This window comes from Ochotona princeps, chromosome 22, assembly GCF_030435755.1.
Source record: "Ochotona princeps isolate mOchPri1 chromosome 22, mOchPri1.hap1, whole genome shotgun sequence".
In the NCBI taxonomy this organism is placed as follows: domain Eukaryota; kingdom Metazoa; phylum Chordata; class Mammalia; order Lagomorpha; family Ochotonidae; genus Ochotona; species Ochotona princeps.
Window position 1 is genome coordinate 28,013,035 of NC_080853.1, and position 24,258 is coordinate 28,037,292.

At 38.4% G+C, this 24,258-nt stretch overlaps 1 protein-coding gene across 1 annotated transcript in view; it reads right to left on the reverse strand.

Moving 5' to 3' along the window:
- The window catches only part of MACROD2 (mono-ADP ribosylhydrolase 2), a 1,523,237-nt gene that overhangs the window by 1,007,026 nt on the left and 491,953 nt on the right, over nucleotides 1-24,258 (reverse strand). The window contains exon 5 of the mRNA XM_058679322.1: nucleotides 21,081-21,197. Within this exon, the coding sequence (XP_058535305.1) occupies nucleotides 21,081-21,197 (117 nt within the window). The remainder of the gene's footprint in view (nucleotides 1-21,080; nucleotides 21,198-24,258) is intronic.

Genomic DNA, 24,258 nt, shown 5'->3' on the forward strand with positions numbered 1-24,258 from the left:
GTGACTCTAATCTGGGGACATTTAAAAAAACCCTAAAAATTTTAGTAAAACTGACTCAACCTTAAAAGGATATATCTAAAGTTTGCCTGAATCGATCACAGTCTTTTCTTTTTATTATTAACATAAAGAGTCCTCTCTTCTAGTTTCCTCAAACTTCTGGCTAGAAGAAGTGAGTATTTCATTCAGATGGAAGAGGTCTGGGCAGCACTTAAGAAGCTAACCAACAGTGGCTTGGCTAGTTCCAATGCAATTCCTATTAGAATGAAAAACAAATAAACTAAATGCCAAACTCAAAACTATTCTCGCACAGAGATAAACTGTAAATGCTCTGCAGCAAGTGAAAACAGCTCTCCAGGGAATGGTTGGGATTTGGGCAAAGGAACAATGCGACTTTTCCTGCAAGTCAATTGGAAATACCTCAGAGGTGAAAAGTTGGAAAAATGATGAGAAATGGCTAAAAGAATTACCAAAGGGTAGGGCTGACAGTATAGCCCCCATTGATTCCACTGATCTTGTAGGCAAACACAAGTTCGGTTCTGAAAATGGGAAGATGAAATCTCCTAACAGAAACAGGCCTCATCTGCCACATGGAGGGTAATTATATATTTAAGTCTTTGGCAGCATAAACACCATCCCCTAGACTTTAGGATTAATCACATTTCAATGCTTCAAAATTAGTGAATTTCTTAAACATGAGTAATAATTACACATCCTGCTTTTGCAAAACCTATACGATATAATGATTAACTTGGGAGTTTCTAACTTCAACTGCATTGAAAATGATTTCTGAAGAAGTACAGAACAAAGATGAGCCACTGATTTATTCCTCTTCCCCTTCAATATAAAAAAGCTGAAACTGACTTCAAAAGGATCTCCGGGAGTTGTAATTACGCTTTGATAAGAGACTCTAATAAATCAAAGATACTTGTCTATTCTGAACAGAAATCGAAGGAAAAAAAAGATTCATGACCCACTCAAGAAAAATCCTGAGCAACTTCATGATCCCTAGCATACAAACACCTATGAACCCGAATTTACAACTTGGTACTAAACTTGCATATAACTGAGGAAAAGATAAAAATGCTCATATGCTCTCTCTTATTTTTTTTAAGATTTATTTATTTTTATTACAAAGTCAGACATACAGAGAGGAGGAGGAAGATCTCCCATCCAATGATTCACTCCCCAAGTGACCGCAATGGCCGGTGCTGCACCAATCTGAAGCCAGGAACCAGGAACTTCTTCCAGGTTGCCCACACAGGTGCAGAGTCCCAAGGCTTTGGGCTGTCCTCGACTGCTTTCCCAGGCCACAAGCAGGGACCTGGATGGGAAGTGGAGCTGCCGGGATTAGAACCAGCGCCCATATGGGATCCCGGAATGTTCAAGGCGAGGACTTTAGCTGCTAGGCCACAGTGCCAGGTCCTGCTCTCTCTTAATTTTAACACCAATCCACTTAGGGGAAAGATGGGAGATGCTGGTAAGAATCCCCTGAGGCCAGCAGCAGAAGCTGAGCTGCAGTGAGAATGGTATCATAGCGGAGAGAAATCCTTGAGGGCTCTCTATTTAGAAATTAGAGCACACCTAGGTGTGGCAGTAAAAAGCAGATTTCAATTAGGAGAACATTGACTTCTCAACTGCATTTGTCTGATCAGAAAGATTTTAAGATATTGGCAATAAGAATTAAGGAGTAAGTGGATAAAGAAAGCTAAACATGAAACCAAACAATATAAATTTGCAATAAATTATGTCATGTGAGCAAAACAACAGAACACAAAACGGCCATAAGGAGGAATACAGAAAGGAGATAGAATGAGGGACTAATTGAGTAAGCCAAGTAAACCTTGAATTTCTGAATCATGATAAATGATACCTTAACTTTAATTTTCTCCAAACAGAGGCTCAGTCAACAACACATAAAAAATCTGAAACTTGAAGTTTTCTTTTTTTCCTATGAGTAGTTGCAGGAAGTAATGTGTATTTCAGAAATCCTGCATGCAATAAGCCCTATTCTTGACTTTCTTCCCTACTATATGAGACATGGGAAGTTAAATATGTACTCTATAGTCTTAGTATGAATTTGGATTTTTTTTAATGCCCTTTAAAGCCTTACACATCACCTTTTGGAAATTCAGTTAAAGGCTCTTACTGAATATTTGTGGTCTGTCATCAGACCAAGCATGAGAAGATAAAATAAGAGTCCACATTCAGACAGGCCCCACTTTATCATCTGCCCTAAGTACACACTGTGTTTTCCTATTGATTGTTATACCCGTTCTTGTCAAGTAAATATAACTGAAGTGACTGGTTTGGCAACTCAAGATCTTCTTTATTTACGTCCTCATTCTCAGAGCTATTCAAGGTAGTTTCCTGTCCCAAGTTATGAATTATCTTCTGACAGTTGCTGTTCCTAGATTTGTCCTAGATTGTCTTTTTAATATTAGATCCAATGATACTCAGTTGAGTACAGAGCTATTTCTGCTTTTCATGGACAGAAATAAATTCAGCTGATTAATTAGGAAATGTTTGAAAACACAAAATTAATATTCTTACTTAGTATATGAATGTTAGACTGTAACATATTGATGTACATATGGAAACTGCACATTTTAATCAACATCAGAAAAAGAGGTGTTAGGCATGAGTGTATTTTCTAGAAAACTCAGTTTTATAAACTAAGAGTCACACGTTCTAATTGTTAGAATGAGTTGAGAGCAACAAAATCTGACAAGACAGCAACAATTATTTTTCACATAAATAGAACATGATGTATGTAAGTTAAACTTTGATGACTATCTCAAAGTTTACAGTTGTGTGGCTACTTTGGCATGCAATGATCAACTGTCATCTCTTACTATAGCCAGTTTACTCTTCATTAACAGCACTTTAATGTGAACATGCATATACATATATATGTATAACTTCTCATTTGTGATAGAAAGAGAAATTAATGATAATTACTAAATTTGAATCTAAATACATAGTTCTTGGATCAGAACACACATTGGTTAGAAAAATCCAAAGCAATCTGAAGAGTAAATCTGAGAGCAGTGCATGCGTCTACTTTTTGATACACAAATACCATTTAAAAATTTTAAGATTTTTTTTTATTGGAAAGTCAGATATACAGAGAGGAGGAGAGACAGAGAGGAAGATCTTTCATTTATTGATTCACTCCTCAAGTGATTGCAATGGCTGGAGCTGAGCTGATCCAAAGCCAGGAGCCAGGAGCTTCTTCCAGGTCTCCCACGAGGGAGCAGGGTCCTAAGGCTTTGGGCCGTCCTCAACTGCTTTCCCAGGCCACAAGCAGGGAGCTGGATGGCAATCAGGGCTGCCAGGATTAGAATCAGCACCCATGTGGGATCCCGGCGCATGCAAGGTGAGGATTTTACCCGCTAGTCTATTGCCCCAGCTCTGCAAACACCCTTTTTATGTGTGAGTGGACATAAGAATGTTGTGTTTGGTTATATATCCCGGTAGCATGTGTAAATAATTATGTTAACGTCTCAGACTTCATGCTTTTCCCCAGAGATGTCATTTACAACTAAAATTTTAGGGTATTGGCTTATGACCCACTCCCCAAATTAGCCGTTTCCCTTAAAGATTCAGAATCCGGGAATACCTTTTTGAGTGAGAAAAAAAATTGTACTTTTTGTATTGAGAAACGAAAGAGAGTAGCATAAAGAATGACCCAGGCATAGGCTTTTGCCCATTTAAGTCATGTTCAACATGTATACTGTCCAGAAGTATGTCTCCATACTGAAAGTTGAAGTAAAACAAAAGAGACCACACACATCAATCACATATCCTAATGAAAAACACAACTAAGCCTTATCTTTGAAATTGCAGGAGATCATTAGATAGGAAATAAGTATTATAAGTACAGAAATGTCCTCAGCTGAATTTATAGTGTTGGATGTGGAGCAGGTGGAGCATCCCCTTTGAGATGTTGACATAACTACTTGGAAGAGCCAGTTGGAGACCCAGCTGCTCTGCACTGCTCATGCAGTTTCTTACTGAAGCACTTGGCAGGTGGTTCATGCGACCCTTGTGGGAGTCCAGACAGAGCTCTTGGCATTAGCCTATCCCCGCTATATCTGTTGTGGGTATTTGGGCAGTGAACCAACAGATGGAAGCACCCTTAATAGATCATTGGTTGGATAGATAGAAAGATGTCTGTGCAATAAAATAAATATATTGGAGCAAGAATGTAAGCAAGCGAGACAGCTAGACAGATATCCACTCAACATATAACATAAATTAGCACTGGGATCAAAGATAAAATCATAATCAATTTGTTCATATGCTCTTGTTTATGACAACAAGTAAAAAGTTGTCAACTCTAATATCCAAGTCAAAAGTCACTTGTCCTTATTTTTTGCAAACAATGCTTGATTTTTTAACACTCTTTTTAAAAATGGCCTGTAGGGCATCTATTTCTTTTTTATTATCATTTTCCATGATACAGTTTTGTAGCTACAGGGATTTATCCCACCACCTCCCCTTCTTTCCTCACTATTTTCCCGCCGTTTCTCCCCAATTTGTTGCAGTAGTATAGTCCTTTAGCAACAGTTACAGGTTTAACTTTCTGCTATTTAAGTGTATAATGCCATTATATGTACAGGAAAAAGTAGAAAATCTAGTATCATACTGTGAAGATAAATTTGAATCTATCATTGGGAGTCTTTTATAGAGGAGTAAAGTATACAACTCTTTGTTACTGCAATTTGTAGTTTTTTGGTTTCAATTCCATTCATTTTTGCTGCAATTTTTTTATCATTTCTTGCTTTCTGTTCATTTTTTCTTTACAATAAGTCCTTGAGATACATTATTAGATCATTTATTTGAGATATCTCTATATCTGATATTATAAGCATGCATCTCAATTCTGTCTTGGTTACATGTCATGGGTTTTGATATTTTTGTTTTTTATTTTCACTTCTTCACAAAAGATTTATTTCCTTATTAATTTCTTCAGTGATGCACAGGTCATATAGCAGCATCATTTTCTTCAAGAAGTTTTTTTGGTTTTCTTTTCATTTATTCAGTGATACACTGATCATTCAGTAACAAGTTATTTAACTTCATGTTGTTGTAAATTTTCTATTTTTCTTCCTGTTGTTGATTTTGTTTTGTGGCTCTCCACATAAGGGATGTATAGTAACTGTGTAATAGAGACTATCATATCCACATGTGAAGATACAATGCAGTAATAAATGCATAGTATAGTATAGAAACAGGTAAGCAAATTAATATCTATGTATATATGTGTATATATAAGCAAATGAGTATATATGTATATATGTATGCGTGTGTATATATGTGAACATATACATATGTGTGTATACATACACATATTCTCATAGATGAACTGTATAATGGAGACTAGTATCATATTAGGAAGCAAAAATATGTTGCTGCAAACAAGTTTTATTGTAACACAGACACACCCATTCAGTTATATTGCTTTTGAAGGTTTTCATGCTAAAATGAAAACACTGATAGAAGAGAAACTATATGACCAGCAAAGCTAAGCAAAATTATCATCCTAGCCTTTATAGAAATGTTTCATCATCCTTAGAAGTGTACACATTGTAGGAGTGGAAAGGATGGAGGAAAGAAATATTATAATGTTCGTAGAATTGCATTTAAAATATATGAATCTATTAAAAATCATGATAAGAACAAAAATAAAGTGGTGTAATGTATTAAAGAAATAAGGAATGCTCATATAAAGTGTAAATTAGGAAAAAACTACACATGGATTTCAAACATTTTTTTCATCAACACAAAGTCATAATAACCTGTTATAATAAGGCTGAAGAGAAGCTAGTTTGAGTACTCTAAGAAAAGCTAGCTGTTTTAAAAGAGTCCCTACAAAAGCAACATAGATTCTTCTAAACCTGAAGCAAGAACAATACATCAAATTTACAGGGAAGCTTGGGTGGAAAAATGGTGAAGTCACTGATGCTTTATAAAAACTCCAGGAGAACAAAGCTCCACATAAATCAGCAGTTCACAAATGTATAATTCATCTTCAGAATGTGCAAAGCAATATTGAAGATAAAGCCCACAGCAGCGGTCCATCTCCATCCATTTGTAAGGGAAAAAAATGAGTCTTGTTTTTGTCATACTCAAAGAGAACTGATGACATACAGCAGCAACAGCCGTCAACACCACAGGCACTTCCATGTGCTCAGCTTACACAACTCTGACTGAGAAATTAGAACGGAGCAAAGCTTCTGCTCAATGGTTGCCAAAACCCTTGTATTCTGAACATCCGTAGTCCAGAGCAGAGTTGCCAATGGGAATGTTCCACAACTTGGATAGAGTCTTGAAGCATTTTGTCTCAGAATTCTGACAGCAGATGAGATCTGGCTCCACCTGCATGATCCTCAACAGAGCACAACCAAGAAGCGACACCAGGAATGGGTGCAGAAAAAAAAAAGTGGCCACAACCAGAGCAGAGGCCATGGTATAATTTGGGGGAGTGTGTCTCTCCAAATATTTTGCTTGTATTCCCTCTGGAGGGCCAAAGACTGATTCTATCTGATTAATAGGAGAGCGTTTTGAGAAACATAACCCAGGCTTTAGCAGGAAAACACCAAGTAATCTTCAACTGAGACCTTTTCTCCAAGACAACACTTTCCCGCTCATTCCTCTCATTAAACAAGTGCAACTTTCTCAGACTTTTGTTGGGAAATAATTAAGTTGGTTTTGCTGTTCTTGTTGCTGTTTCCTAATCTCAAAACACTTTTGAAGGACACCCACTTTTCTGAAGTTAATAATGTAAGGGAGGGCCTGGAGTGGCTCAGAAGCTAAATCCTTGCCTTGCACATTCTGGGATCCAAATTGATGCAGGTTCATATCCTGGCTGCTCCCATCCCATCCAGCTCCCTGCTTGTGGACTGGGAAAGCAGCCAAGGACAGCCCAAGGCCTTGGGACCTTGCACCTGCATGGCAGACCAGGAAGAAGCGCCTGACTCCTGGTGTCAGATTGGTTCAACTTTGGCTCTTGTGACAATTTGGGGAGCAAACCAGTGGACAGAATATCTTTCTCACTGCCTCGCCTTCTCTTCATAAATATGATCTATCATTCTAATACAAATAAATAAATCTTAAAAAATAAATGTGATGGAAAAACAAGCAAACCAAAACTGTACTGACATGCTTAAATTTCCATTTTTCAGTGATGGACTAAGTAGCTGACATCACGATCTATGAATGTGATTTGAATTTGATGGGATTTCTGTTGAGGAATAAAGTTTACAATTTCTATTTTTCCTCTCTCATTCTATTTTCTACATATTTTTGGAAGTTCTCTCAAAAAAGCCAGCCAGGAAGATTAACCCTTAAAACGAACATGAAAGCCTTGGAATGACAGCACAAACTAGTATTCATGATGTTTTCCAATTTTCAAGTATTTTGCTAAGCGTTTACTTTTTTTTCTTTTTTGTTTGTTTGTTTGGTTTTGGCTAAGTTTTGCATGTGATCTTCTTTAGCCCTTAGGAAATCCCTATAAATTATTTGCTGTTACTTTTACTATTCTACAGATATTTTAATAAAATGTTTCGCAAGTTTTCACCAACTTTCCAGCTAGAAGAATTTCTAAAATTCATGCAATACTGCTTCTATGTCTTTTGAAAACTTTGTTTGAAATATTAAACTTTGCACTTATTCAGAAATTATCAGCATCATTTACCATAGCATAGTAAGCATCATTGATTACTGATATTAATAACTATTAATATTAATTTCACATGACACATGGCCTAGAAAACTGCTAAAATAATGTCATAAGGAAGTGAATTCCTTGGTGCTCCTTTGGACTGCTGTCTTGCTGAAAAGGCCAGAGAGAAGGTCTTCCTTACTGTCATATTTGCTTATTTATGATTTGGTCATACGCTTCAGTTGAAAGTAAAAATGAACAGGCTGAGTCTGAAGGCATTCCTTTTACAGGAGGTAGCCAAGCAGCTCACTGCTCCTTAGTGCCTGGGACAGGTGGGCCCCCCACGCAACCCAAGTGTGCAGCCCTTAAGAGCACTTTACACTGGGAGCTGCAATGGAAAGTGAAAATCAGGGCAGTGAGGCGTCTGGCTTTTTAAGGTGGCAAGGAATGAGAGCAAATTCTTCATTTTAACATTGAAAAGGAAGCTGAGGGTTTTCATTGGGAATGCTTAAAGGTAATGTTTATAAAGAAGATAATAACAGAAAGAATACTGTTCAAATTGGTTAAGCACGAGTTAACAACGATTGGAGCCCCAAAGCTGTGGGCTGCTAACCACCCCTCTTGTCTCACCTCTCATCCTCACGCCTCAAATGTGTAAGCATAGCCTCTCTCCTTCATGTCCTTACATCATTCTTTTCCTTTTTAAAGATAGATTTATTTATTTATTTATTTATTTATTTATTTATTTATTTTATTGAAAAGTCAGATATACAGAGAGGAGGAGAAACAGAGAGAAAGATCTTCTGTCTTCTGATTCACTCCCCAAGTGGCCACAATGGCCAAAGCTGAGCCATCCAAAGCCAGGAGCCAGGAGTTTCTTCCAGGTCTCCCACACAGGTGCAAGGTCCCAAGGCCTTGGGCTGTCCTTGACAGCTTTTCCAGGCCACAAGCAGGGAGCTGGATGGGATGCAGGGCCACCGGGATTAGAACCGGAGCTCATATGGGATCCCGGTGCATGCAAGGTGAGGATTTAGCCACTAGGCTACCACACTGGGCCCATGTCCTTCCATCATTCTGCAAAGCTGTCATTCAAAAAAATATATGCATGGGAAATCCTAGCTTTTTACCACAGAACATAAGCCATTTTCATTCAGTGGAAAGACAACTCTGAGGTTTGCAAGTAGAATTTGAGCACAGAATTTAGGCCTTTTTTTTTTTTTTTCAATTTTCGAAAAGGGAGAAGCAGAGACGGTCCGGGTGTGCCGGCTCACTCCTCCAGGGCCTGTAGCATCAGCTTCTGTTTTAAAATCCAAAGGCATGCTCTGATTGTGGCTGTGTCAGAGTCCCAAGTCAATATGCATCAATAAGTACCAGCATTCACAAAGGGAAGTAACATTTTACTACTGATAAAGAAATCCAGTTCTCCCACTTAAATGGGTTTTGTACATCAGGTAGATAGACCAACATAAAATAAGCACACACAGTATTGATCAGTCACTTTTTCCCTCAAAGTCACAAACGAATATTTGGTTAACTGCACATCCATTTCTCTCTTACTACACACATGCACACACATAAATGGTTTCACTATAAATGAACAAGTTTACTCATCTATGGCCAAGCATAATTGAATAGTTGAATGACACTCGGCTTCACACATGGGACTTTTGTTGTATCTTATGCCAGACATTTAATTACAATATAGAAGGTCTATTATTCAATTTTTTCAAACAGTTCTATGAAACCTTGCTTATAATATCATAAAATGTAATGCACTGACACATAATAAATACAGCACGTGGACCCTTACATGGATGAAGGATGCTAAAAGTGGATGTTCCATGTTCTGTAGTGTATGGATATGAACCCCCCCCACACACACACATAAACATATTATAGTTAAAGCTCATCTCCCCAAGACTGCTCATACTGTTATTTTAATATAAAGGTAACCCTAACTTTCAGGTTTAAGATTTTTGTGGTGAGAGTAGGTATTTGTGCAAAACAAATTAGGTTTCAGGTAGTTGTAGGAATACATAGTACTAGGATATATGCTTATAAATATGTCTGTGCATATACAATTCAACTTGTAAAATGAATTGTTTTCCTTATAATAAAAACAAATCCTCTTGGTCAAATTAATATGCTCAAATCACTGGCCCAGCTTCCTCTGATGCAAAACAGTAAACAGATCTCTGCTGCATAGTCCCATGCATCCTATTTGTGAAGAACAAGTTGTAAGCTTTATTCTTCTCCATAAAGTCTGAGCGGTTTGAACCCAAAGGATACACAAACCAAAATCTCCTCAGTCAACAGGTTTACAGGAGAGCTGAGAACACAGCAGGCAGCATCCCATTCAGTAAAAAGCATCACAGCGAATGTCATCAAGTTATTGATTTTAATGAAATTTGATTTAAAAAAAAAATAACCTGAGCTTGGGAATCAGGTTTCACCATCTACTCCACCTCCATGGGGGAAGGACTTCACTATCAAGTGAGTACATTTTAGTTGGCCAGCTGAGGACAGTTTTCTGGTCACTGAAGTTCTTTAAGTCTCATCCTTTGTGCTTTGTTTCATACTAACTTTGGTGTGTGTCAGTGGGTGGTGGTCAACAGTGGTCCATGCTAATTAGCCCAGCTCATGTCCACACTTGGGCTTGTGCATCAGTCTGACCCAGAAAGACCCTCTAGCTTCCCACCGTTACATTACTTGGTCTCAGCACCCTTCTCTTACAAGCAAGTACAGTGGCCTTGTTGGCAGAAGTCCCTCAGAAGTGATTCCTCACCCACAACAAACTCCCTCAATGGTCCTCCCTCCTGCACATCCCCTCACCCACTTCCTTGAGCAATCCACAATCTGTGCCCTGGAGCACATGTGTTCCCCAGCCCAGTATTCTAAAGCCCAATCTCCCAGTGGGGTGCTGTGCTGGCCTGGAGCTTTGCCCACCCACTAGGGTCCTAAGCTCCTGGCATGTGTGCTGGCCTGGGACCTTGCCCCTCTGCCCACCCAAGATTCAGGCCCATTCACAATTCTCCAAATATGGTCTACCAGCACACCAGGCCAGATGCTAACCTGGTGTTCTCCTTCCCTCATTTTGTCCCCGCTCCCTCTGCCCTGCCAAGCACGTGGGGAAATCCCCAGTCTTGTTCTAGCTGCCTTGGTGCAAGCCCCCAGCTCCCTGCAAGCTCCCAACAGCACCATCCCCCAGGTCCCCTGGAAGCCCACACCCCCAGGCCCACACAAATCTACTTCCTAGGTGCCGGAACAAAGCGCAAAGGCCTCCCATAGGGTATTAAAACACTGATACCTAATGTATTAATGAAATGGTAGAATAAAAAATGAGAATGAGACAGAAGAAAAAGCAGGATAGGTGATGGTTAATCTCAAAATGGATATAAACAACAGGATATTGCTTGGATTATGATATTAACCTGTTTAAGGTAAAGGGTTTGCTGCCCATGAAAGACTGCTATTGTAAGATAGCAGAGGATTTAAGGAAAGGTTTTCAGTATTGACTGTTAGTTGAAGCATGGTTCCCTAAATGTTGCCTCCTCTTTTGCACATAGCTACATGGAAGGATCTCCTAACTCTACAATATTGCAAACAGAAACCTGATCAGTATTAAGGGACACATCTTCATGTGGAGTTTCTCAGTATTTCATCACTAGTTTCATTCACCCATCTCTCAGACAGTGAGTGTTACTGAGAGGAAGAAGCCAAGGTAACTTAATAATCTTCCAACTTTAACTAGGACGTCCTAGACTGGAAGCGCAGTCTCGTCAGGCCGCCCAGCAGAGCAGGTAGCGTTTCTGCTTCCTGCCTCTTCAGGATACATTCCGTAGATTTCCTCCAGGAACACACAGAGCCCCACAGCCCATCAACTCACTCCCAAATTCTAACTTCCCCACACTGCTTTCTCAAATGGTTCCACAAACTGAACAAAGTTGCTGAATTTCATATTCACAAAACATATTACCATGCAGAGGGAGTATGTATTTGGCATGCTGAGATCAGAATACGTGAAAGATGACATGCACACTCCTAAGACACACTGCACCAAGTACAAAAGTTACATTAAAGCAGGAACAAAATCTCCTGGACATGCAGGGAAAGGCATCATGTGTCATGATACAAGAAAATAAAAACTAAGTATCTATGCCAGAAAGGGATTTCTAAAATAGGGACTTGTGGTCCACAGACCTTCAGATGGGTAAATGGACTCAGTGCAATACAGATACCATTTGAAGCAAATTTATAAAAAATACAGCTAAAATTATCTCTGACAATCTTCACTAAGCAGAATAAATGCAGGGAGAGAATAAATCTTCCCTCAAAATGTCACAGGTAGGAAGAGGAAAGCTTCCTAAGGCCTTAGGAAATTACAGGGATTTCACAAATAGCATATGATTACATGGTGGGTGATGGGGGTAAACTCCAGGTAGCTCCGAAAAATGAAAGAACTAATGTGAAACACACTCCCTAGTACAGCAAACAGAGTTTGAACGGCTCTGCTATAGATGTAAATAGGAAATTACCTCCACTTCACTTAGCACACTGCATTACCACAGGAGAGAAGCTGAGTTAATTCATATTCTCCCCTGACACAAATGAAAACAACAATTCCTATCTATAAAAAACATGTGGACTGCAAGTGTCATGATTAAAAAGCACTTCACAAGTAGAAGGTAGTAGGTAAACAGTAACACCCAGTTCTGTGCTTCAGTTAGGTGTTCCTTTCCTCTTAATGGTTTCTGATTTTCTTTGTTTTACTAAACAGAAGTGGTGCTCTTGGATTCTTATCCACCTACCTAACTCTAGGAAGTTTCCATTCATAATGGTTTGTCCCATCTAGCATGCTGCCGATGACAAGGCATAGTGAAGGAATGTGGTGGAATATCTTGAACTTAGAATCACTGGTTAGGCGTAAAATTCTCCCATATCCTATTTGCTGTAACCTTCCATTTTACACCTCTCCTTCAGCGCAGCAGATCATGCACTGAGAAAACGTGATACACACCAGCCACTTGTTATCTCAGGATTTCTACAGGTTTGCAATTTGGGACTGGCGTAGCTGCATGATTCTGGCCCCACCTCCTCCATGAAGTTGCAGTCAAGCCATAAGTCACGGCTACAGATATCTGAGACCTTCACCAAGAACGAGCTGATGAGGCAAACTCACTTATGTGCCATCGGACTGACTTCACTGACATTGTGGCAGTTGGGTCTCAGTTCCTGACCCAAAGGACTTCTGAGATGCGTGACCACATGATGACTGGCTCACGCTTGCTGACAGCTGCCTCATGACATGTAAAAAGCTTCCGTCAGAAGACAGTGTGTAGTGGGTTGAATGGTGAAAATTCACGGACTCTCAATGTTGCACACAATGGGGGTAATTTTTAGCCCAGTGCTAATGGGCTTTGACTCTAGGTGTAGTGGTTTTGTTTTGGATAGAAGAATGGCTCTCAGCTCATATATCCCAAGGCGAGCCTTTCTGGACCACTGCAGGAAAAATGGTCCTCTACCTTTACTCTCTGTTCTCTCTCCATGCTTTATCTTTCTCACAGTCTTTACCCATGTCTCAGATACTTTGATTTTTTGTAAATGTGGTCCTAATTGCCTCTCTTTGCTGGAAGCTAAGACATAAGAGAATAAGGACAATGGCTCTCTCTGTGTTATTTCACATTCTAGAAGGGCATGATCGTTCAGAGTAAGCACACAATAAACACAGGTTGAACCAGTAATAATAATAAAACCACGTGTCTCTTTGATGCCATAAAGTTCCAACAGATGAGTTTGAGTATACTCCACTATATAGTGGAGGAATATTACCCCTTTCTCTGCTCCCGGACAGGGCAGAAGATGCTCAGACTCAGACGCTGAAGGACTCCACCGAACAACTAGAATATCCTGAGTGTAGAAGACTCTTCATGTCTCATGTCATACATTGATATTCAGTGTTCTTGACACAGAATCAATCTTCTCTCCCATTGCACAGAGCTGGGTTCCATCAATATTTTCAGTTGTATAATACCTCTAATGAAGCCATAAAGAGGTCTAGTATTTAATCTTTGGGATTAGTGATTAATTGTGAGGATAACTGAAACATTTACTAATTGCTGTGTGCTGTCCATTTTTTAATAAAATCATGTATGCTGGTAAACAGCTTGAGGGACATCTTAGCACAAGGCCATAAATCTTCAGTAAACTCAGCACGCACCATTTATTTCAATAAATGTATTCTGCTCTCTCTGTGCATTAGCTGCTATAGCTCTGAGATTAACCTTTCCTGTTTGCTTGAACCTGACCTCAAAGAATCCTAAATTACTCAAAGCCATTCTGATCGCTTTAATTTATGAGAACACCTTCAAATATTCATTTTTCAAATCCTGAACAACAGTGGCTCTCTTTTGAATCTTGGCTGATAACTCTGATTAAAAACATCCAAAGGCTGATGACTCCCACTGCGGTTAATGTCAGTGTCACTGCTAACTACTTATTTCACAGCAGGAACTGCCTTCAAGAACCTATTTACATTATTACTCAGAATTGATTTACACTGTGATTTCCTATTGATCACATAGGGAAAAGAAGGTACAGTGTCTTCTGAAAGCAATGCAAGCAAAGCACAACCATGCTCAATAAAAGGACAACTGAAATCTGAGGGCTTTGAGAAGTCCATGGACAGAATTATGAAAATATAATTTCCATGTAAAAACACGTGGAAAATACTATTTTTAAAAAAAGAACTTCATGTGGAACTTTGAAATAAACATCTTTTAATTTCATTTTTTTCCTGCAAGCTTTTTGATGCGCCCTCGTACTCTTTGTTTTCAAACTAGCTGTCTTTTTAAGACACTTTTTAAAGTTAGCCTTGTCTAGTAACTTTAAAACCATCTGTGGAAGAAATCTATGCTATTATGATGGAGTTTTTAAAAAATCAAGCAAAATAAGATAAAATGCTATGATGGTATGTGGATAAATTAACCAAATTTTGCCCCCAGACTTTTTTCCTGTGCTCAGATCTTGGAACAAGAAGCATATTTATTAATGGGATAACAGAGATATTGAATGCAGCAGTGGCACAAGCTCTGAAGTTCTTTGAAATTACATGTTCTATGTTGAGTAATTTCTTGGTTGGCTTCCTACACTGACATCTAATGACAAAGGAGAAGAAGAGAAAAAAAAGATGCTTCGTGTAAAGGCACAGCAAGAGCCAATGCTGAGCAGAGTACTCTATGGGATGCTAAGCATCCCGGGGGTGAAACAGGCAAGCGAGACTCCCAGCCTCCTTGAAATGTTATTCTCTTTGAGAAGTTAGGCCATAAACAACCAACCACACAATGAATCCATTATCTGTGAGATTGTTACAGAGGAAAAGAAGCTTATGTCCAAATTCTCTCCCAAGAAGTCCTAACCTGTGACCCACAAAGATGCTTGTGTCGTGCAGCCCAAAAGGGCACAGACGAGGAATCCAAAGACAAAGATGCTACTCGAGATTCCACTACTTTCTAGAGTAGAAGTCCTCACCCCTTACCGGGTCAGTAGAGTTCATGGAGGGCTTAATAAGCCATAGAATGCAATTCAATGGTTCTGGGGTATGGGGCATGGGAATTTGCATCTTTGGAGATGGGGCACAAGAAGTTGCATCTTTAACAAATTTTCAGGTTCTTCTGCTGTAGCTACCAGATTGAGGACCACTTGGTGAGACTTACTGTTCTGTCTTTTAAAATCTCTCTACCCCCTCTAACTTCCACTTTCAACATGAGGATCATTCAGTTTGTAAAACATATGTAACTACAATATAAATGAAAAAGGTGGTATTTATGGAGAAATAGTTTTAAATATAAACTAAGTTCCTAAAACATCAAGAAATAAATGAGTCAATGGGAGGTAAATTAGGAGGAACAAATGTCACTGTCCTTTTTAGGAAGAAAGATGATTTTATGTCCTTCAGAGGCCATTTTTGTCTTCAAGTGATACATCACTTAGTTACAGAAGAAGTTTCTGAGGGCCCTCTGGGCTCCAGCAGAGCCTGGCAGAGTCACATCTTGAGCAGTATGTCCACTCCACCACTTGCCCAATCAGACACCTGCTGTGAGAACCCATGATGGCCAAAATCAGGTCACGCGTTGCAAAGGACAGATTCATAAACATCTTCTCAACTACCTGTCTTGGAAATTGCATCTCCTCTGGACTGCAGGTTTCCTTTCAGCACATTAGCTAGCCCCACTGGAGGAAGCAAAGAATAAAGATTTACTGCCTACACTCCAGTGGTTTTAAGCTAACCTCCATCGAGAAACTAAATGAACTGGCTTCCTGGTTCTGGAACTCTTGAGAGTAATTACTATTTTTATATTTTTTCCCATAATAATATCATTGTTTTAAATGTTCTCAAGGTTTCAGTTCATCCTTCTGAGGCAATTTTCTCTTGTGACAACTGAAACAAGAGTCCCAGGAGATAGCAGGTACTACAGTTCTACCTTTGTCAAGTATGATTTCAATAAATCACATACAGCTAATAAAGTTTGATAAAAAAATTAACCTCACCAAGTCTCACCTGCCTCCTTTATAGATAGTGGGCTCAGCTGCAGATCCAGGTTGACAACGTATTTTGTAAAAGGTTAGATAGTAAATATTTCATGTCTTATGTCCATATAACACTTGTAGCAACTCTGTCACATGAAAGTAGCCACAGGTAATATGGAAACAAATGGACATGACTCCATTTGCAAAAGCAGGTAACACAGACGTCAACTCCTGTAAAAGGGACACCCCACCAGCTCATGACTGACTCAGTTAGGTCATGGGAGCAACAGACTCAGCCTCTCCACATCACCACTTTTCTTTGCGATGAAGAAAAATATCACTGTTTGCATGTCACTTTCTCATATGAATTTCACAAGTTTTCTTGGGTGAATGGTTCTTGGGTGAATAAAGACATTATTGATTATTATCAACAATTACCTTTAAAACTGTTATCATCTGATTATGATTGCACCTGGGAAGAGAATAAGGCATTTGATTCATACCAGTAGTTCAAACACATCATGCTGTGGTCCTTCTCCCTACAGTTTTCCTTTAAATGGTTACAACAAACAAAAACAAAAACAAAAACAAACAAAACAAAATCACCATGAGTTGCATGCTTGTATCAGCCTTTGTTGCAATCCAAGATGAAATAGAAGGAATAATAGAAACAGCCCCTACAATTTTTAGTTTAGTATTTTGTCATTTACCTTAAGATTATTCATGCCTAAATTTTAGAAATGCAGTATTGTAAACAACAGACATTTGAGCTATGCTGAGAATCAGCAAATAATACAGTCTCTTTATTTTTATCTTTTCCTCTTGAGCAGTTCCATTGACGGTAAAGCTCTTAGAAAGGAGACTTTGGAACTAAATATATGTTAAAATCCGATGTTAAAAATACAGTGGATAATTGACACTCATTTTGTCATTTTAGGAATATTAGCATAACTTTTATTTTACTTCCCCACCCACCAGCAAAACCAACCAGCTTGCTACTTTTAATAATTACCTCATTTGAAAGATATTTCTTGAATATTAATTATAAATAGGGCACCCTGTTAGACAGGTAGAAAGTTCACATAGATGACAATAAAATGTAGCAAGCATAAAGTGCTCTCAGTGAGTTATAATGCAGTCTTTGGAGTTGAAAGAAAAACGAAGTCACTTTTAGCTGAAATGATAATAGAAGACTTGTGTTCATAGCAGGGGTGATGTATGAATTGAATCTGGAAGCAAAGAAAGAGCTTTCTATGCAGCACCAGACTTCATGCACACACATCCATTAGGAAGAGTTCATATTGTTAGAAAGGTTGTGAGAAGTTCATGATATGACGGTAAGTTACGGAAAGCCAAAGATAACGTGAGCAAGTCTGTGATTCAGGACAATCCCATGGCAAGCCTTTGAGATGAGCTGAGTTACATATTATTCATTAACTTAACATGATCTTGTAAGACCTCTGAATTAGTCATTTCTATAAGCTGTATGGATACAGCAATGATCAAAAAAAGGTGCAAAGAATAGTCTTTTCCCTTATTCTCACAGATATAATAATAAGCAAAGAGATAAATATAAATGACGGTGTGTATTTGAAGTTTTAAACCAACAGGCAACTGAGTATAACTACAGAAAAAAAAGGGATTGTGAACATTATTTCATAGTGACACCTAAAATTACATTTGACCATACTGCATAAGGTAACTATGAATTCTAAAAAAATAGAATTCTGGACAGAAAGAATGTCACTGCAAAAGAATAGGAGATGATGTCAGAAAGGTTAGGTCACATAATGGACATCCTTATAGACAACTGCAAAGACACCTACTTAGGCATGTTAATCACTGTGATGGCGCAGAATAGATCGCAGGATTAAAAAGGTTTATAAATAGAGACAACAGTGAAAATGTACCAAAATAATACATTCATCTAATCTGCATTCATTCATTTTAATTCAGCACATACTTAGAAACATGATTGACCTATAACTGTGACGTGAATAGACATGTTGTTTGCCTGAAGCCGACCATATGGTGGCATGATGAAAACATAGATAGCAATGTCCACATACTGATATGCTTTGAAACATTTATAGAAATCTAAATGTTTTTATAATCAGAAAGACTTCTAATATAGAAGACCCCCACATAGAGGATTCAATGAATAAACAGTTCTTCATCTACTTCCTAAGTCCTTTCTTTTGAGGTAGCCATTTCTTCTGAAAACAACAAAGACTAGATATTCTTGTGTCAAAGGAAATCATTTGAAAGATTCAAACATTACAGAATAAACTAAGTATCTAAAGCTTAGCGTCTCACCAAGCATGAGGAGCCACAAAATACAGATTGTAAGCAGAAGTAGTTCTAATACAAACATTAAGGAATAGATCAATTTAGGGGAAAAAAAAAAGCCCAAACTTTAAAAAAAAAGTTTGCATGTAACAGACAATAGCATTTCCCAAACAAATTGCTGATGCCTGAAGATATCATCACTTGTGGCTCGATGACTGGCTTTAAGAGCCCCATAATGATAAACCCGCTGTCTCAGAGGCGAGATGGGAGCTAGTTTCTGCTGTCAAACTGTCATGGAATTATTAAATACGGAGGGGGGAAAATGACCTAAACAATGTGTAATGAGCTCCCTTTTCATTTCTTCACTACAAAAGCACATCTGTAAATTGTTAATGACTCTGAAATGGATGAACCAAATTGATGAGAAAGAAAAATATCTTTTAGGAACAGGGAAAAAAAAGAAAAACACACAATTGTTACGAAACATAATTTAAAATATAAGGGCATGCAAAAGTACTATGAAATACTATCTAGTGACACAGAAATGCAAGCTATTACTAGGTATTCTCATATTGCTTTCCTTCACGATTTTAATATAAATCACTAATCTTTTAAAATACATAAAAATACCTAGACCTTCCACAAACATTCCATGTTTTGCAACTTTTATGAGGTGTCACTGCCACAGCTGTCTGTTAATTTCTATTTTACATTATTTTTTTCTAAACATAACCTATAGGCTGCAGGTCACGTGGATTCTGTACCAAGTCTTATGCAATGACTTCCCATGTCTAGAACCTTGGATCTACCAGACACTTGCAGCAGGAATACCATGAAAATCATGGTTTAGTTCAAAGATGGGATCCAGTGAGGGGAATTTTGCAAAGTACAAGACTGACATACTCATCTTTCGGCCTTAGCATCTAGTATTACACATTGTTCAATAACTCTCAAATAAATGAAATTGAAGGAAAGTTGAACAGGAATGCCAATGGAAGCAGGCACATTGTGCTCTATTTTAGTTGATAACATTTAGGAATTCTACATTCAAATCCGTTCAAAATGCCCAGAGATGAAGAAGTTTTTAGCTGTGTTGTGAGAAATCAGAGAAAAACAGTGAAGCAACAGGGAGCTGCATCTACTGATTAAATTACAATGCAAATTTGAAAATCAGCAAGTACTTACTTGTTCTCGGAGTCAGCTATATTATAAAAGTATCATGGTGTTAAAAAGAAAAAAAATGGAGCAATATTTATAAATACAATACTGTATAATATGAAGAGGGGAACCATCTTTAATATTTACAGCACTAATTCTGTGAATTAGGGCAGAGCAACTGAACACTGCACCACTGTACAAAAACAAAAAGTACTCAACATTACATATTCCAAGTAAGAGATTGTTTGCATAAAACACTAACCACGAAAAAAAGAAAAAAAACTATTAAAGGCAGTTACAGATAATCTATTCTCAATACCAATTCACTATGAGCAACACACAATTTATCATTATGCTTACGAAGACAAATATTATTTTAATATCTTGCTATTTAAAATTCCCCAAGTTTAAATATGAATAACCCTTAAAATGTAATACGCTTTGTAATTATACTTAGTCACAGGAAATTACGTCCACACAGAATCCAGACAGCATCCTATAGATTGTTTTCTGTTTCAGAGACACTCTTGTAAAAGGCATCCTCACTTTTACATAAAAAATGATTCACAGATTTAAGCAATATAAGAAGAGGTAACTGAATAGCACACTAAACAAATCGTTGCCTCAATGCACAATACCTATATGTTACCTTAATGTATAACACCTTAGTGTTGTAATATAACACTATCTCCATCTCTAACTCCAGAAGGCAATGTGACTCAAAAGAAAGAAGGAAGGAGAGGGAGAGGATGGTACAAGAGAGGAAGGGAAGGGAGGGGAGAAAAAAGCAAGAAAGAAGAAAAGAAACAAAAACTGCTTTTAACCAGCTTCTCTCTCAGTGTTTTTCACTTCACATCACTCCGCCCAGTTGGCTAAATGACTAAGCAACAGGGTCAATCAGATGCAATACTTCTCCCTATTCCAATATAATGAAAATTTTGACCGTTTTGCATTCAGAGAGCAAATACATTCTCACCCCGACAACCACATTCCGCTGGTTTTTCCTGAAAGCAGAATGTGACAGATGCCTTGGCCGTAATTGCCAATCAGCCATTACATGGCAGCTGCCAACACATACATCACTTTGATCTCCTCTGCTCTGCACACATCCACAATCAAGAAATCTCAACAAGAAATAAGAAATTGGCATCATTTCCAGAAGCTTATCACTCCATAGCACTTAAACACCCTAATGTATATTTTGCCCATATTTTCATTTCCCTGTTTCACAGGCATTCTTCGTTCAAGACCTGAACAAACATTACCTGCAGTTAAACAATATACATATGCATGTGTATTTAGAAAACATTTTATTGCTATATATGCAAGCTCATTTAAATTAAATGTCATCACTATCATTTCCTTTGTATGTACTTGAGGAATAAAAACAAGTTAAGATTTCTCATCTGATTCAGAAACAGTGTTCCAAAGTTAGACTCACATTTGGCAGGCAGGTCATAACCGCATGTGATTTTTGCATGGCCCGTCTCACAACCATTCAGGGTCCGGCACTCAGCTAGCAAACAGGGGCCAGCCGCTCTATGAATGCAGCCATCCACTGTAAAGAGAGAGAAAGTTAGATTATACCTGGCCCTTTGGAAACAAGTGCAAAAATCAAAATAGGAAAAGAAAAGGAATTCAATTTGTTGCACTCTGAAACCCTTAGCTCTGTAGAATAAAACTCATGATATCCAATTCTCTCTCTTCTTTCTCTGTCACTTTCTCTCTCCAATTTACAAACCATGTGATGTCTCAAACCCCCTTTCCTTTGAAAAATCAGTGTCTATATAATGCTGTACATGGAAAAACCTAAACATTCCACCAAAACGCTGTTAGATTTAGTAAACCAATTCAGTAAGGTTGCAGGTTACAAAACAAAACAGAAAAAAAAAAAGGTGGCTTTTAAAATAAAGGCACTGCAGAGCTGTATGTAGAATTTCCATAATTACGTGCGAGGGAAGCATTCAACATAATAGTGTCATGTACAGTGTTATATACAATTTCACGGTAGTTAACTTAAACACCTTATGTTGAAAATTTGTGTAAAGTTTATAGTAACTCTTTTCCTTATTTAAAAATTCAACCAGAGAACAGCAGAGCAGGCATTTAGGCTGGTGGTTAAGATCTTGGGTAAAATGTCTGTGTTCCATACTGAGGCTCTAATGGCAGAGCTCTCAGGCCATTAGCAGAGAAATGAATTGGAAGTGCAGCAGCCAAGATTAGAACCAGCACCCACATGGGAATGTAGGTGCTATAGGAAGAGCGATAGTCTGATATGCCATCCTAAGCTGGTCCGTTAAATAGAATTTTTCACAACAAAGTTATATTCATACACACATATACTTATATCCACATATGCATACTGGAAAACTATATATGTTTGTTATGCGGCTATTGGATGTGAAACATTGCAGGATGAAACTATGAGAAAACAACAAACAATGTATGTCTTTTTTTGTTAATTATATTTATTTTTGATGATAGTTGATGAGGGTGATAAGGGTCGAGGGCTACAGGAAGGTGGGTGAGATCACCATTTCCACATTCTCTTTTTTTCCCTTCCTGTATATGAGGGAATGGGGGCAGGGGACAGAGAAGCCACATTCAGCCTCCCAAACGCCTCTGCACCCTGGGATGGAAGACAGCTACCTGACACCACCCCGGGTCCCCGATGTGGGGCATGCTCTGAGGGTCCTGCTCAAGAGGTTTCGATAGTTCAACAGTTCTGAATTACTGCCAGTCTCGCCACTCCAATCATGACAAAATCGCCCCAGAATCCACTGGTTGACATAGTCCACCCTAGAGTCTCTGTTTGCCCAGATCACTGCCAACATTTGGCAAGGGTAGTTGATCAATTTGTTCTGTTCTCTGTTGTGGTACCAGGTGTCCTCTGCAGACTCCAGTGGACTGCCATGTCCTCCATGTGCACCAGGATATGCTGTCCACGGCTCCATCTGAGCCACTGAGGAGGCCTAGTTCTGACTCAAGCACTCCACGGTCAGACCATGGAATCTGCAACTCTCTTCATGCCTGGGGTTCTGAGTCCAGCAATTCAGTTGGGGTAATCCCCAAAGAGGTTTCATCTGAGGTTATCCCAGACCTGCTTATTGTGTGTGTTTGCCAATAGAGGGTCTGGCACAGTCCTTTGCCCTAATCAGCTTATGCATATGCTGGTAGTTGCAATTGCTGGGTCAGTTCTGCCTCCAGCCCTGGCTTCTACACAAACAATGTGTGTTGGAGCCCAGCCCGATCCTACCAACCACATACTCGGCCCCCATACAAACTAATGGGAGCTGCAGCCCAGTCAGAGCAACCCACAAAACCACCTATCAGGCATGCCCCTTGCACTGGTTCCCATGCCTTCCAGTATGTACATCAGGCTGGTCTCATCCATCCAACATCCCATTCAGCTCTTATATATGTCAATGCGCATTGAAGCTTACTTCAATCCAACCAGCCCCACTATCAAAGCCCACATATGTGCCGGTGAATGCCACTCTTTGTCTAGCCATGCCTGCCCCAGTCCTGATTCTCATGCTCACCAGTGGGCGTAGCAACCCAAGAGGGAGGTGTCCACTGTATTCTTTCTTTATAAAAACATAAAAAATATTTTAAAGTGAATAATTTTTCTTGGTGGCAAAGAAAGCACTTTGAAATGGATAACTAAAATAGGATTTGCTGGTTAACTTAATCGTTTGCTGTCAAATATTGTCTGCATTATTTATGTTACAGCCTAATGTAGTTTGTGGGGATCTAATTCTTAAAATTTTCCTGATTATACCAGTTTTTCTAACTGCATTAGGACAATGAAAATCTATCTTTCATAATAATGGCTACAATTTAAACATACTGAATGTATCTATGTGTGACGCATTACACTGAGAATTGCTTTGTAGATAGACTATCGTCTCCATTCTAAAGGAGGTTAGGAAAGTTTAGCAATTTGCCTATGTACGCAAGGTATTTGTAATGTGATTCCAACCCTCCATATTTCTGCAATTCAGCAACCATGTCCTGAGCCATTATTTCTCTGCCTTTAGAATTTGAATACCATCATCAGTCTTCCTTCAATTCTCACATGTGGAATACTGAAACATTATTTTCAAATTCTCATAATTATATTTATAATTGACAATGTGCATACGATTGCACAGATTTTAAGTGTGTACTTTTGTTAGGCTTTAATAAATGTGCACACTCATGTAATCATGATGCTTATGAAAATACAAAATATTTGCATTAACCCAAACATGTCTCTGGTGCCCTTTCCATTCAATTTCTCCTCTTAGCAACCCTGAAGGAGTCCATATTTGGATTTATGTCTTCTTAGTTTTACTTGCGCTAGAATTCAAATTTCATATATCCTTTTTCTCAGTATGCTTTTAACATTTTCATTGTGTTAATATATTAAGACTTCCCTCTATGTTATCCTTAAATGAATACTCACTCCATTGTTATAAATACTGTAAGTTTTTTTATGCATCTGTAAATGGATAAAAGATTATTGTTTTAGTATAAATCTGTATTCTTGTACAGTTTCATTCATAGCAGTATATTTTCCTTTCTAAAAATTTTTTTAAAAAGATGTATTTTATTTTTATTTGAAAATCAGATTAACA